This window comes from Hydra vulgaris, chromosome 14 (genome assembly GCF_038396675.1).
Source record: "Hydra vulgaris chromosome 14, alternate assembly HydraT2T_AEP".
Classification (NCBI taxonomy): Eukaryota; Metazoa; Cnidaria; class Hydrozoa; order Anthoathecata; family Hydridae; genus Hydra; species Hydra vulgaris.
This window is the reverse complement of record NC_088933.1, coordinates 34,161,703-34,177,417: the sequence shown is the minus strand read 5'-3', so window position 1 is coordinate 34,177,417 and position 15,715 is coordinate 34,161,703. Positions and strand designations below refer to the sequence as shown.

At 28.5% G+C, this 15,715-nt stretch overlaps 2 protein-coding genes across 4 annotated transcripts; both read right to left on the bottom strand.

Moving 5' to 3' along the window:
* Nucleotides 1–4,046: 4,046 nt before the first annotated feature.
* LOC136091075 (piggyBac transposable element-derived protein 3-like) lies at nucleotides 4,047–4,526 on the bottom strand. The gene has a single exon (XM_065818059.1). The coding sequence runs from the start codon at nucleotides 4,524–4,526 to the stop codon at nucleotides 4,047–4,049; it is 480 nt and encodes a 159-aa protein (XP_065674131.1).
* A 4,937-nt stretch (nucleotides 4,527–9,463) lies between these two features.
* LOC136090540 (uncharacterized) lies at nucleotides 9,464–14,960 on the bottom strand. Of its 3 annotated transcripts, none has more exons than XM_065817314.1 (7): nucleotides 11,528–14,960; nucleotides 10,966–11,063; nucleotides 10,733–10,861; nucleotides 10,533–10,624; nucleotides 10,247–10,316; nucleotides 9,799–9,951; nucleotides 9,464–9,654 (listed from the first exon to the last, which is right to left on the bottom strand). In XM_065817314.1, exon 1 carries the CDS (start codon nucleotides 14,027–14,029, stop codon nucleotides 12,782–12,784), a length of 1,248 nt encoding a protein of 415 aa, XP_065673386.1. In that variant the 5' UTR covers nucleotides 14,030–14,960; the 3' UTR covers nucleotides 9,464–9,654; nucleotides 9,799–9,951; nucleotides 10,247–10,316; nucleotides 10,533–10,624; nucleotides 10,733–10,861; nucleotides 10,966–11,063; nucleotides 11,528–12,781. The 3 variants fall into 3 exon arrangements, with proteins under 3 accessions (XP_065673386.1, XP_065673387.1, XP_065673388.1); XM_065817315.1 differs by having other exon boundaries at nucleotides 10,247–10,312; XM_065817316.1 differs by lacking the exon at nucleotides 9,464–9,654 and adding an exon at nucleotides 10,039–10,123 and having other exon boundaries at nucleotides 9,812–9,951.
* Between the last annotated feature and the right edge of the window lie 755 nt (nucleotides 14,961–15,715).

The window sequence follows — 15,715 nt, the reverse complement described above, 5'->3', positions numbered from 1 at the left end:
TCTTTGTTCTTTTGAGTTCCACTACTCAACTGCACATTTTAAGATTTTAAGATCCGTTTCAGGAATTATATTTTTTAAACCAGTAATTTTTATTTTTTCTTTGTGTTGCATTAGTTTCTCTATATTTAATTTATGACTATTGCACAGAGCCTTGACGCTATCTACAAATTCGTTGTTCAACTGCGACTTAAGAATATCAAATGTCATTTTATTTTTCAACAGGCGAATAAATAAGTTCATCTTATTTTGTTGCGTAATTATAGATATATCTTCAATACAAAATAGGGGATGTATATAATTTTTACTATGTTTTGAAACGTTTAGAAGTGACTTCAGTGCAATTCTTCCTACTATATCAAGCTTTTGCAATAACATTTCTTTATGGTCGCAAAGCTCAAGACTATACGTTAGTGTTGGAACAGCTAAAGTTATATATAACTGGGCAATAGAGTTTGGGTGAACAAAACGAATTCCAGCTTGAATTAAAGACTGTATTACTGCCCGGAAATGGGATATTCGGTTATCAATGTTTAAACGATTAAGTGAGGCAATTGGTGAATATTTTGTGCCCCATATAAAGCCTAGATGAGCAAGTTTATTGTCTAGTTTTATTTTTTGGTGGTTGAGTGTTATCGTGCATTTTTTAATTTGATGTTTTCCGGTGACCAAAAACTCGGTTTTGTTAGCATTCAATTTTATGCAATTTTCTTTTGTGTAAATGTTACAGATATTAATTAGCTTTTGTAGGCCAGAGAGGGTGGAACTAAGAAGTATAATGTCATCAGCATATGCTACAACACCCGTGTAGTTTCCATTTATTGATGTTCCTACGACACTTTCATTTTGTAAGGTTTCTAGTAGGTTTTGAGTGTAAAGCGAGAGAATCGATCCATCTTTGGTTTTGTTTAATTTTAGGCAAGAGATAGCCGTTCTTATAATTTCATCTGATATTATTACAAAGTCAAATTTTGTACAAGGTGGAACTTGAAAACTCGTCGCGGTATGCGTTATAGATTAAGTGTTCAACTGTTTTTCGAAACTATCGGCGAATTCTCTTGTGATTGACTCCTTGTCCTTTTTATTATTTATTGTAAATAATTTTGAGTTTGCATCAGTCTGTATATTTCTAAAAGTATTCCAGAAGTTTTTGGGATTGGTATTTTTTAACATCTCGATTTTTATGTATTTTTTGTAAAGGTTATAGTTTTGTGCTTTCTTAACAGCGTTTCGGAAATTTTTTCGTGCCATTAGGTATTGGTTAAAGATGTGCGAACTTAAATCTTTTACGAAACCCGTGTCACGCCATTTCTTAAAATGAAATGTAAGAACTTTTTTACTCCTATTTAACTCGGGAGTCCACCAAGATTTCGAATATAATGATTGTTTTTTCTCAGATAAGTGTTGGCTAAGAGCCTCAGATGCACTTTTTGTAATCAAATTATAGATTTTGATAAGTTCTTTATCGTAATTGTTATTTGTAAGGCTAAGACTTTTAATATTATTATTTACGAAATCATTATATAATTGTATAAAACGTTGATTATTCCAAACATAATTTGGAATGCTAATTTTGTCTGTCATTTTGTGAATATTCTCTTTGAGAGATCTTCCGATGAGTTCAATTACAATTGATACTGGCAAATGATCACTCATATTCTGAGGTGAAAAGGGGGCAACAAAACAGTTGTAATACCTAAGAGAAGTGTTTTTTGAGATAGCTATGTGATCAATATATGATGCATTTGGTAGTGTATTATGTTGATATGTTATCTTAGGGCCTGAACCTTTAATTACGTCCACTAGTTCAAATTCACTCGATTTTATAAATTCTGATAGAGCCGCGGAGTATTTATTTTTTGTGGGACTTGATCTTTCTAGTATATCGTATATTTCGAGAGGAAAAGATTGAAAATCACCAAATACAATTACCTCGCCGACACCCTCATAATTATTAACAAGGCCTTTAATTATATCTAATTGATTTGTGTATTCATCTAATGATGTTCGATTATTCCGCAATGAAGTTAGATAAATACCAATTATAACAATGCTAGTATTATTTTTAACAAGATTTATAGCAAGAATATGATCATCTTCATATAAAATAATGACATTTTGAAACATATGTTTCCGAACCAGAAACGCATTTCCGCCAAACGGCCGACCTTGCTCGCGTTTATTTGTCTGGTGGAAATACGAAGAGTGGGTGTTTTTGCAAATATTTTTGATTATTGAATGTTCAAGTTTTGATATCCAATGTTCGCATATAAAAGTAATATCATGGGAAGTTATCAAGGATTCAGTGTATTCAATTTTTGATTTAAGCCCATGACAATTAAAAGTACATAGTTTTATGGGAAATTTATTTTTCTTTAATACGCTGTCGGAAGCCATTTTGATTTATAGAAATTTTCCTGGTTGCCGTTGTTTTCCAGATTTTGGGCTAAGTTAGAACTTAAGCGCTTTTTTCGAAATGGTTTGACTATTATATTGTTATCCCATGGAGAAGGGTTAAATACTGTATTTTGTTCTGCGTTATTTATGGTAACTATATACGACCTGTTATACTCGTTTTCTTTATTTAAACATACCGAAAACGGGGTAATTCCTATTTCTGTCTCCATATAGATTTTAAAAAGCTCTTCATTAATATGGTTGCTTATGCCTCCAACAAAAATTTCAAATTTACGAACAATTCTTTTGCCAGCAATTGTTTTGTTTTCCGAAATTTTTATGCCAAAAACGGCCTCTGACACCCTATGTTTTTTCATTATAGGCAAATTTTGCGTTTTTTGAATTGACTTACTTTTTCTACCAACTAAAATAAACTTATCATTGTTTGTTTTTGGTGATGCTAGAATAATATCCGAATTTAAATTTTTTGTTTTTTCATTGGTACTTGCGGTTGATTTTATTTGAGCTACGACATTTGCATACGTTTTTAATAACTGTGGTTGATTTTTATCGTGTGAAAATGTTTTATCCAAAGTTTGCTGAATATGATTCATCATGCAGTAGTGGAACTTTATGAAAAAATTATAAACTAGTGTTTGTTGCTATTCAGAGAGTTTATCTTGGAACTTGGACCTTGGTAGTTAAATACACTCAATAAAGATATCATGATAAATACAAAATCTATTGATGGAAAGCTTTAAAACAGTTGCGGTCCTTTTCGACACTTTTCACAAAATGAATATGTTAAGACGGAGCAATTGTCATATTTGCAACGAGCCCGCTTTTCATTAAAAATAGGCCAATGTCCAACTTGATCACACCGAATTGCTTAATGGGGAATGGCAATTTTTGGACCAACACGTTGTGTGATGTCAGCAAGCGATGGGCGACCTGCTTTTCGTTTACGCGACACCTGGTAATTAGAACAAATCTGCTACCGCCAATTTGAATTTGACAAGTGGAGTTGACGGATTACGCTTTTGCTAAAGAATCTAGGCATTGATTATGGACATACCACTTTTTTGACCGAATCTTGTTCCTGTAATAGCCAAGCAGAGAATCAAGCAAGTCGACTCCCCCCATGTGCTTGTTGTAGATAGTGACTACTCCCAGATAGGAAATGTTGATATGGCACGTATCTTTTCTTGAAAATCTTCTAACCTCAATTGAAGGTTCACTTCCAATAAAATTGGACAGCAAAGTTACATCATTGCTGTCAAACCAGGAAACTACCGATACATCAACTCCGTCAACCTTGGCAACATGTTCGGTAAATGCTCCGCGACCCCTTTGCTTCATTTCCTTATCTGACAAGACTGGGCAATTTCCAACACGGTTCCTACGTGCAGTTCCAACCATTTGAATTCCCCTCTTGAACATATAAACATTTAAACCAATGCTATTGAACCAATTGTCAACATACAATTTATGATTAACGTCATCGGGCAGGATTCAGGCTAGACGCATGACAACGTTACTACTTGCTCCAAGGTCTGATTCATTCTCAAGGCAAATGTTGTCACTTCCTCCATAGTAAACTTCAAAATTATAGCTGAAGCCAGAGACACCACTCAGAACAAAAACTTTAAACCCTATTTGTGCGGTTTTTTAGGGATGTATTGTTTGATTAAATGTCTCCCTTTGAACGGAATAATCTGCTCATACGCCAAATTTTCTTCAAATGGAATATTGTTCAGCTGTTCATTTATTTTGTTTATGAGAGGGCGTATCTTGAAAAGCTTATCGTCTTTGTCAGCAGAGTTGTTGTCAGCAAAATGAATAATGCTTTTTAATTTTTCAAAGCCGTTGACGGGCATTATATTAGTTACATGAGCAATTCCAATGGAAGACGACCAATAATCTCTTGTGCTTGGGAGTTTGACAATGGACATATACAAAACACATGCAACAAAACTAACTAAATCTTCCTCTTTTACAGCAAATGGTGTTTCAGGATTGGTTTGCATGGAGTACAATGTTGTCTGATAGGCAATTTCTTGAAAAAGCTCTTTAGGAAAAATCTGATAAAAGTACGACAGTTCTGAATCAAGACAATCCAATAACTCGTCCATTTTTTGTTGGTAGTTACCTTTAAATTTGCGGTCTTTTTGTTTATTGGGAAGATTTTTATCTTTCCACAATTGCTGAGATTTTTATGCAGACTTTTTTCCATTTGCATTTGGTTTGTTTGTAGCTTGCACCACTGCTGCACCGTGTTTTTTTGCTATTCCTAATATTGAAAGTGACTGATTGTCATTGCTGTCAGCATTCTCATCACTGCTATTAACTTCCTCACTGGACGAAGAAGATAGTGGCAAAAATAGTTCGTGATTGGTTATATCTTCTTCATCGCTGGAATCTTCGCCTGAGGAGCAGAAATCTGTGTCATCATCAACAAACTTGATCAAGACAGGTGCCTGTATCCTGTGGATACCAGAAGACTTTCTGCCATAGAAAGATGTCGGCTTGATTGCTAAAGATTAGAAGAAATAATAAAAACGTTTTATAACAAAAGATATAACAATAAATCAAAAATATAAAATTAAAATTTTTTTCTTTAGATGCATGATGTATCATATATGATACACTTACAAAAAAAGTTGTTGAGGAATGAAAGTTTAAGAAAATAGGTAAATAAATAGACAAGAGGACTACCAATATGTATAAGAAACTTTAGGAATTTTTGTGGGTTTATGATTGAAAGGAATCTATCCCAACAAAATGATGTACTTACAATAATTAGTTGATTTGCTGCCGGTTGCCATTTTGATAATATGAGAAATAAAATTAAAAGTAAAATTCCCAAAAACATTTCAAGTACGGTGGCCACACTCACTTAAATATTGCATGCTTTAAATAAACTTAATTTTCATTTAAAATCGCTGTGCGTTCAACCAGAGATATACAATTTATAAACTGTATCATATATGATACAGTATGCAGAAAGGGGTTAAGTTAAATGCTACACCAAGTCGTATTCACAAAGCTTGCGTAACCTCTGGCTCACAAAAACAAAATTCTTAAGTTTTTACCCTAAAGTTTTAATTTTAATTAACTTCCTTGGTTATTACTTACGCAAAAGTTCTATAAAATGGTGTTTACAACACTTTTCAAAAAGTCTCGCCTACAATTTTATCACTTTTCGCTTGGGGTATCTTACAAATAATAAAATGGCGCATTTTTTTAATTCCTTTTATTTTGTTTTGTTCATTATTGACAAATTACAAAACTAAATGATATAAAGGGTATAATTATATCATTAAAGTAAAGTAGTTTAAGTATTTAGTATACTTTTTTATATGTTACGCACATTTTTATATATTGTAATAAGTAATATATTAAAAAAAGGCTTTTTAGATTACATGATAAATAATAAAATTAAAGAAAAAACGAAACCAATAAATGAAACTAAAATTTATAAGTTGTAAAATATAAACTTTAATTTAAAAAAATGCACTTGTTATTCCATAGCAAGTAATTTGTTATTAAAATCGAGAAAAAGAGAATAAAAAGATTGCTTTCATTTAATTATAGTTTACAAGTAACTTCTAAAAAGTCAACATTTTTAGCTGCTAAAGCACGAATTAATTAATAAAAGTGCTATTCATCTGCAGTAAAAGATGTACTATTTGCAGCTGTAGAAAAGAAATACTTGTCAAATCTATTCTTAAAAGCATTAACTGACGAAACCATTTTGCATGCTATCGGCAAGTTATTCCAATCATTGATAATACGATCTGTGTAAAAATTATGACAAGCGTTGTTATATATGAATTCACACATAAGGACGTTCGATGGTTATCTGCGAACTGGTGGATTAAGCCAAGTAATGATCTCAAAACCGTTTCCTATTTAAAACTGTTAGATCAAGTCGCCACGTCGTTTGCGAGTTGTAAAATTGAGACGCCAACACCTTTAATCGAAATCCTATTTAACCATGAGGTGCTTTTGTTGCTTTGTGTTGAACTTTTTCAATTTCCTTGATATCACCTTTTAAGTAAGGACATTATTCCTAAACAACAAATTCCATGTGCAGCCTAACACACGAAGTGTATATTTTATTCCAAAGCTTCATTTTTTTTTTCAATCTTTTTATCTAAATTTTTTTTTTAAGTTGCAACCTATGTGTGTTGATTCCATTTTAGATCATTATATGTATATATATAAATATATATATGTATATATATATATATATATATATATATATATATATATATATATATATATATATATATATATATTCGGCGTTTAAGAGGACATGTTATTTTTGTTTAAGTTATGTATTTTTTTTTACTTTTTTTTATACTATTTTTATCATATTTATATACTTTTGTTAATTTTTATTTTATTTATATTTATATTTATACATAATTAAATTCATTATTTTATTAAAAAAATATATTTTTTATAATTATTTTTATTATTTTTATTTATTTATTATATATTATATTTCATTTTACATTTTCATCTATTTACAAGAACGATTAATTACACAAATATAACATTGTTTAAACCTTGCCGTAACCCTAACTCTAAGCCTGAACTTGATGCTAACCCAAACCAAACCGTTAGTCAATGTAGCAGCATTCTCTTGCTATTTGATAGTCGATAAATTTACTTTTCACTCTTTATAAAAGTTACGGAGACTTTTTTTTTTACAAAAAAACGATGCTTACAAGGACAAAAATTTAACGGGTACACAAAAATAATACCGATAATACTAATGTCCCCATAAGTATTCGCTCTTTTGTAAAATCTGTCCCCGTAAGCGATACTATAAGTATATATATATATATATATATATATATATATATATATATATATATATATATATATATATATATATATATATATATATATATATATATATATATATATATATATATATATATATATATATATATATATATATATATATATATAATTAAAATTATTCTTTAAAATTCTATTCTTTAAAAGAAAAATCAAAAAAAAAAGGAATATTAAAATGTTTTAAAAAATATTCAAAAAAATATATGTGAACCTAGATATTTTTTTTTTTACAACTTATAGTATTTGATTGATTCTGCAACTTGCTTGTAATTTCCCTCACTACAACCGTCTACTCTATAGATATAGCAACAAAAAATTATTTCCAAAACTGAAATATCCGACCACCATATTTACTCAATATTGCAATATTGTTATTATGTAAATAACTATTAGCCAAATTAAAAGTGACTATGAATGCATACTCCATGTCCCCTTTTTTCCAGACAATCAGTCTGTTTTGTCTGGAAAAAGAACAACTTGAAATATTTGTTGTTGAAGATTTACTATGCCATTTTTCATATATCATTTTATGTGGTTGCTTAACTTCAATATTAATTAATTGTTCATCAAACTTGTTGTTTAGTAATGTTGTATTAGTATACCAGCAAGACAGATGACAGTATTTTATTGATGCAGGTATTGCAGACTCTAATTCCTCAAATACTATTTTAAAAGGGTTTGTTAATAGTTCCTTCTACAGCATGTTTTCTGTTGCCTCTTTTTTTTTTGTCAGAAACTATTTCTTTCTTTTGTTTCCTTTCAACCATATTTTGATCCAGATCAATGCACATTTTTTAAAAATTATTAATGTGTTAAGCTTTGTATCAGCTCAAAACTTCTACTCTGTTTGCATTGTTGATTAATTCTACTAAAACAGGGCTGCTTAGTGCATTGCTCCTGGGTTTGAAATGATAAACTGCTTTGACTATATTTTTATTTACAATTATTTCTCTTAATAGATCATTAACCAATTTGGAATTGCGCTCTTTGCAGATTTTAGTATCAATCTCCTTTCTCCTTAGTGACATTCCAAAGTGAATAGCATTACTTTCTCACTTTCCAATATCTTTTTTTAAGTTAACAATTGTCCTAATGGCTTGAAACTGTGATTTAAACTAATCCTCTCTTCACAAATTATGGCCCAATTGTATATATATATATATATATATATATATATATATATATATATATATATATATATATATATATATATATATATATATATATATATATATATATATATATATATATATATATATATATATATATATATAATATATAATTGTCTTACAATTACAAAGAAAATTACAAGGTTGTTATAAAAAGTTTATTTAAACATATCATTAATAGATAAAATAAAATTTTTTAGTTTATTTTTAAAGAACGGAAATACCCGCTAAAAAATGAGGCGTTGATTTGATGTTGATTCAATGTTTCTCGTCAACATTGATTCCATATTGATTTTTTGTCCAAAATGTTAGCCACTTATCAACGTTGATTTGGTGTTTACAAAAAACGTTGATCGAATGTTGCTTTTCAACGTTTAATCAACAATCATTTTTTCCTGGTGATTCAACACTAATTTTTATAATAGCCGACGGTATTTTGATATCGCTTTTTGATGCATATATCAAAAAAATATATATCAACAGTTTACGAAATATATATATATATATATTTAAACAACTTTAAAATGTATTCTACAAAATAGAGTGCTCAATGTTCTTAAAAGAACTGAGCAATTATAAATTAGTAGAAAATCACTTAAGAAAATTTTTTTTCATTTAACACTGTATTTCATCGATAAAAAGACTCATTAGAAATGCTCTCATCAATAAAAAACTCAGTATTTCTAATGAGTCTTTTTATTTATGAAACACAGTGTTAAATGAAAAAAAACTTTGTTAAGTGATTTTCTACTGATTTATAATTTATATATATATATATATATATATATATATATATATATATATATATATATATATATATATATATATATATATATATATATATATATATATATATATTATGTATGTATATATATATAAAATATTTGTATATAAAATTTATACTTATTGCTCAAATCTTAATTTGTTTTGTAAAAAACAGGCTGTAAATAAAGGATTTAGCAAAAAATTTATTGATAGAGCAATTCAAAGCTAACTCAAAAGAATAATGAAAGAAAGTAGGCACTACATTAAGTAAGAAAGTTTTTTTTATTGAATTTAACACAAAATTTACATTTTCAAACAATTTATTTAGCGTTTGCAGCATTGTTCATTTTCAAAACTTTTCGATTGAGTCGTGTTCCTGATTGACTTAAAAATTTCGAAATGCCTGAATAACATTCGCAAATTTTTGCATCATGATGCTGTCGTGTAATCGCATCTAAATCAAAAATTCAAATCAAATTTGAAAAAAATCAAACTGCAGAAATTATAGCAAATAGTTACATAAATGACTGACTAGGATAAACAAAATATATTTCCTGTGAAATAAAAAATCTAAAAAAATGCATAAAACCATTCTTACCCACTATCATATGATACAGGGTGTATGTTTTAAAATTTATCTTCAATGAACCACCCGAGACATTAAAACAGGCCCCAGCGTCCTCGCTCATCAACAACTTTCCAAAAGCAAAAGCCAATTTATATTACCTCCACAACGACTAAGAGAACTTATCTATTATTAAAAAAATAAAAATTACTTAAGGGTCAGAACACATATTATGTTTATTCTATATGAATGAAATTATCTTAATTTCAATACATGGATTTTTAAAATTGACTCTTGAATCACTTTTCTCTTTTATCTATTTTTGCCATCTAACTCAACGCAAATCTTTTTTGAAAATCTTTTAAAAAAAATGTAGTAAAATAAACAATATTATTATTATTTATGTAAAATATTTTGTAAAAAATTAACCATGAAAAAATACCTAAATGGGAAAAATAAATAAAACTTTTATTTAATTTACCCTGGCAAGACAAATGTCTTTCTTTGCTATCCTCTTTATCCAAAACACAATTTTTAGAGCCATTTTCTACCTAGGTATAGATAAATTATACATACAAAAATTAAATAAAATTTTTAAACATTATATAGTGATTTTTATTTAAACTTGTCAACAAACATGTATTTATAAAATATTTGTCAACAAAATTATATTCTATAACATATAGTTCTGATTTCTATTAATTTTTTTACTGCACACGCACACAGATTTTAATTAGAACAAAAGCAACATTAGGACTTTTTTTTACCAATATATTTGAAGACAACATCATTTTCCCTTGAGATAGTTTCTTTCGAGAAGTCATTGTTATTTTCAGCAACTGAAAAGCTTGCTATTTCTCTGTGTAAATGGGGAGTTAATATTGATTTAAAAACATCTATAATTCAGTAAAAAAATAAGCATTTTATTTTAACAAACCATTATTTTACTTTTACAAAAATAGTTAACCTGCTATTTGGAATCACGTTAGATGTTCTTTAGCTATTTGAACTATCAAAATAGTATCTTCCGTATAGTTCTTCATCACCAATCACAATATCTTAATCACTTTCACAAAATGTCATTGCTGTCTTTCTCCTTTAATATAAACTTTACTTTATAAACAAAAAAAGTGCATGATTTGTGTAATTCTTTATTGCAAAATTTTTTATTTGTTAAAAACTAATTTTAGTAAAATTTACTTTTGCTTTGTCCCTTTTTTCTCTTCGATGTCAGTTTCAATATTTGAAGTATCTGCTGCTTTCTCTAAGTGTGACTGAGCTTCTTCATAAACACAAATCTATGTACGTAAATCATTTATCAATATCTAATGAAGATGTAATTGAAATTTTTGCGGCAAAAGCAGGCCCTATGAGAATGGAGTGCAATTGGTGCACCGCATAAATTATAATAAATTAATGAATTTTAATGAAAAACCCATGAAAATTAATGAATTTTTTAGTTTTTAAAAAACACTAAAAGTTTAAAAAAAAAACTAAAAACATAGTTTAAAAAACTTTTTTTAATCGTTGGAAATCTTCTTTAAACATTCTAAAGACATTCAGAACATATAATTTAAACAAATGCCCGTTGGAATATTGGATTTAAAATAAGTGATATTAAATGAGACTATAGTCATATTGTAAAGCAGGCCTAAAATAAATTTGCACCAGCACATGATTATCCTCTTCAGTGCCCTGGTCAAAACATACAGTTCAATATCTAATTCAATTATTTTACATTTTTTTATAGTAATATGCAAACCTGTAGTGTATAAAATCCTAGCAGGGTATATCTTCCAATCAGAGGTTGATGCCTGCAAGGTTGTGACAGCTTTACGAATCGCAGCGGAACTTTTAAATGGCAGCCAGAAGCATTTCCCATCATTTTTCATCCAACTTTTAGCAATCACTTCCACTTCTTTAATTTTTCCATTTAAAGTTCAACAATGGCAAATGAAATTTCAATATTCTGGTGCAATTTAATTCTAAACAATCTTATATAAGTTACAAAATAAAATTAAAAATACATTAGAGATTAAAGACAATGAACTTTGTAAAACGCTTTTTAGATTTATTAATGTAAAACACTAGTGTAAATATTTTATTATTTCTATAAACATACCAGGTATTTGTTTCACACAAAAAATTTATAAATTAAAATGCATTAAACTCACTTTAAATTTTTTCAATGAACTACATATTTGACAAATTTACAACAAATTTTACAAAATGACACATGCACAGACATTCTTTAAAAATTGATGGTCTGCAAGTATAATCAAAGTTTGTGTTTTTAATTCAAGAAATCAGTGATCATAAGCAATATCACAATTTCTAAGCACAAAAAAGGCATAACCACCTTTTTAAACAGGTATCATCAAGCCTTTCTTCAAAAGTTCTTTTTTTTTCGGAAAAATTGTTTTTAGGTTGGCTAATGAATTTACATAACAAACGTCTAAATAAGATGTTTCAAAACAATCAGGAAAAAACTTTCGAACTGAATGAGGATTTAGAGCCTTGCATTTTACAAGATCTACCAAAACCTCTTCTACTAAAATAAACCCTTTGTCTTGAATAAAATAAACTCTGTCTCATAGATTTGATGTGATCTTTTTATTTACCACTTGGGCAGAAATTTCTTTACCATTCCTTTCTCTAAGAAAAATATCCAACTTTTTTCTCTCATCTAATTGATTCACTATTTGGGCAACAGTCTGATGTGATTTTTGCACCATTTTTTTAATTCAACCCAAAAAGTTTTCAAAAGGAAAAGCTGATAGATGATCAAGACTCTCCCCAAAGTTAACACAATCATCAGCTAAATGAATCATGCTATGAACATTGTATGTTACCAAGATCTCCCCATACAAAATTTGTACTTCTCTGACAAACTATATAAGCAGCTGTTTAGCAAATGCCTCTGACAATTCATTTTTGGCCATTTTATTAGAAAGCAGTATGTGCATAGCAATTGAAAGAGAAATAAATAAGTCATAGTTTTATTTATTTTTCCTTTTTAAAACAACTGGTCCAGCATAAAGCAGAATAATCGAAACTCTGTTGCTTTCCACTTCTCAAGTTCATTTAAAGAGCGTGGTCTATGTTGAAAATTGGATGGTGTATAACTTTGTAAATTTATGAGTTCATTTGAAATACTGTCTTTAACAGATTGACTTATTCTAATACATCGGGGACCTTTACACCAGTTTATTAGAAGTTTTTTAACTACTCCAAGACATATAAGGTGCATATAGTCTAATGGGAATTCAGTTACCATTGGGAAATTTAACTGAACAAGTGGAGAAAGACTCTCAGGCTGGTGACCTTCTTTATAAAAATTATTTTTAAAAGCCATGTCAGTACAAAGTAAAGTAGTCGTTTCCAATAATCTTACGCCATGTTTTTGTGTGCCAACTGCCATACATCTTTCACAGCTATGATAGCCACTATGCCCTATAATGCATTTAACAAATGCTCTTGCAGACGCACCACAAACAAAAGCTTTAATAGTCACCAGCAGCTGTTTATACCCATTAGTTTGCAATTTTTTCATTTCAAGAATAAAATCTTTAAAGCACTCATCCAAATTGTTTGGTTTTCCCTGACCATGCCAAATTGCAACAGTATAGGATCCTTTTCTGTTAATTGTAACTAGTATAGGCCAAATGGAAGTCTTTTTACTATTGCACATAGGTGCACCATCAATACTTACAATTAGATCAAGCTTTTCCTTATTTCCAACTGTTGATATGTAATAATCAATTGCACTTTTAACTCCAAGATATATATAATCGCCTCCACTGACATATAAAACATTAACTTTTTGAAGAGATTTTTGTAATGTCTGCCAGCATTTTGGTATAGATGGAGTAAATTTATTTAAGTGAAATAAAAGTGCATTTAAAGCATCATCTTTTATACAGTATTTTAATAACCACTCATATAAAAAATCTTTTTTTGAAGTTAGAGTATCAATACTACTGTATAAACTATTTTTAAATGCAATGTCGTCAACATCACAATAATTAGATTCAACTTTACTTAAACAAAATTTATTTTCTGGCGAAGTGATTGAAAACATCAATATATCACTGTGCACATCTTCAGAAACTTCAAAAATCTTTTGAATGTCTAAATCTAGATGAACGCAATTTCCTCTACCAACAATGTTGCACTCTTCAAGAAGATATTTTATTCTTTTTTCAGTATTTCGTTTTTCTTTCATAAATTCTCTCATATATAGGCTTCTGTCATATTTAGGCATTATTATCTTTATTTTATTACATCACAAAAGAAAAAAAAATAAAGGCATTATTATTCTTATACAGAAAAAATCAATTTAAATTGCATTTTGTACTATATGATTTAAGTTTGCAGTCAGAATTTATCAGGCAAATACTTGCAGCCATTAATAATTTGCTATGATAATAGTAATGTTATTATAATAAGCATTAATAAGCCAAATTGCTGCTAAGTTGTGACTTTTTCATGTTAAATTGTTAAAATATTTATATTAAGATGTTCTATTATCCTCAAATAGTTAAAAAACTACCCTAATTTCATTAGGATAATCTTTATTCAAGAACTGAAAAAATAATTACTTAATAAAATATATGTTTTTCAATAAGTTTATACTCATTTTATACAGTATAATACAATTAAAATTTGAACAAACGTTTTATAACCACCAAAAATAACAAAAATATCCCAGCAGAAAATGCTCAGCAAATTACTGTTAGTAAACGGCTCAATAAATTTGTTTTTTGTCAACAGTAAATCAACGAACGCTCAGTGTTTGTAAATAAACGTTGATTTGCTGTTGATAACATTGCTGTTGCAACAACATCCATTTATGGTTGATCGCCGTTGATCGCTAATATCAACGCAAAATCAACGTTGATCAACATCAAATCAACACTTCATTTTTTAGAGGGTATATCAAAATCAGATATATCAAAATTAGGTAAAACATTTTTATTTCAAAAATGTGGTGCTTGAAAGTAATGCATAGTTTTTTCTGTAAATTGTTTCATAAATAAAAGTTTTATTTTCAAGTATATACTTGTTAATTGGGTTTAGAAAAAAAGGTCTTTAAAGATAAGTAAAGTTAAATCGTTTTTCCACATATAAATAATGCATTAAATGTTATAAACATCAAGCTCGTAAATATTAAGTATTTTCATCTCCACAAATAGTGTAGTGAGTAAATAGATCCGCAAAATTAATCAAGCGGATTGCATGTTTCTAACAGCAATAAAAGCATTGTAACTAAGCTATGTTGGCCTAACTTATATAGACGTGAATATATGAGTAATAAAATTGGGTTTAGGTTTTACTGTTTTGTGACGCAACACTTTTTTTTTTAAGTTTCAAATCTAGAAAATCTTTTCTATTAATTAAAAGGGTGCCGAGCCTAAAACACTTGACTGCGGCTATTCCAACTAAAAATCAAATAAAATTGACTTTTAATTTTATTTTTATTCAATTAATATATACGTCTACGGCTTTATGAGTCATTTATATAGCCGGTATATATTCGATGAAAAAATAATCAATAATATTATAATTATTAAATAAAAATAGTTATATAGCAGCTATTCAACAACAATCATAGTTAACACGCATTAGAATAAAATAATGTTAATATAACCTGCACTGCGCCATTAACTTATTGCTATAGAAGTTATTTGAATAATATATTTATAAAAAATTTAATATTTCTTCGGAGATTATCCGTTAAGTCGCTGATAATTTATACAACTTTATATCAATCTATAGGAGTGCAGAAAATAATATATATGTACATTCCACTTCTTCCATAGATATTCAAGCCAGTCGATGTATGTAACTTCACTACGACCATATCAGTCTATGTATGTACGCATTTACTATTTGTATTTTTTAAAGTTACACACAATATTCATAATCATATGGTTATTTTGTGAAACTT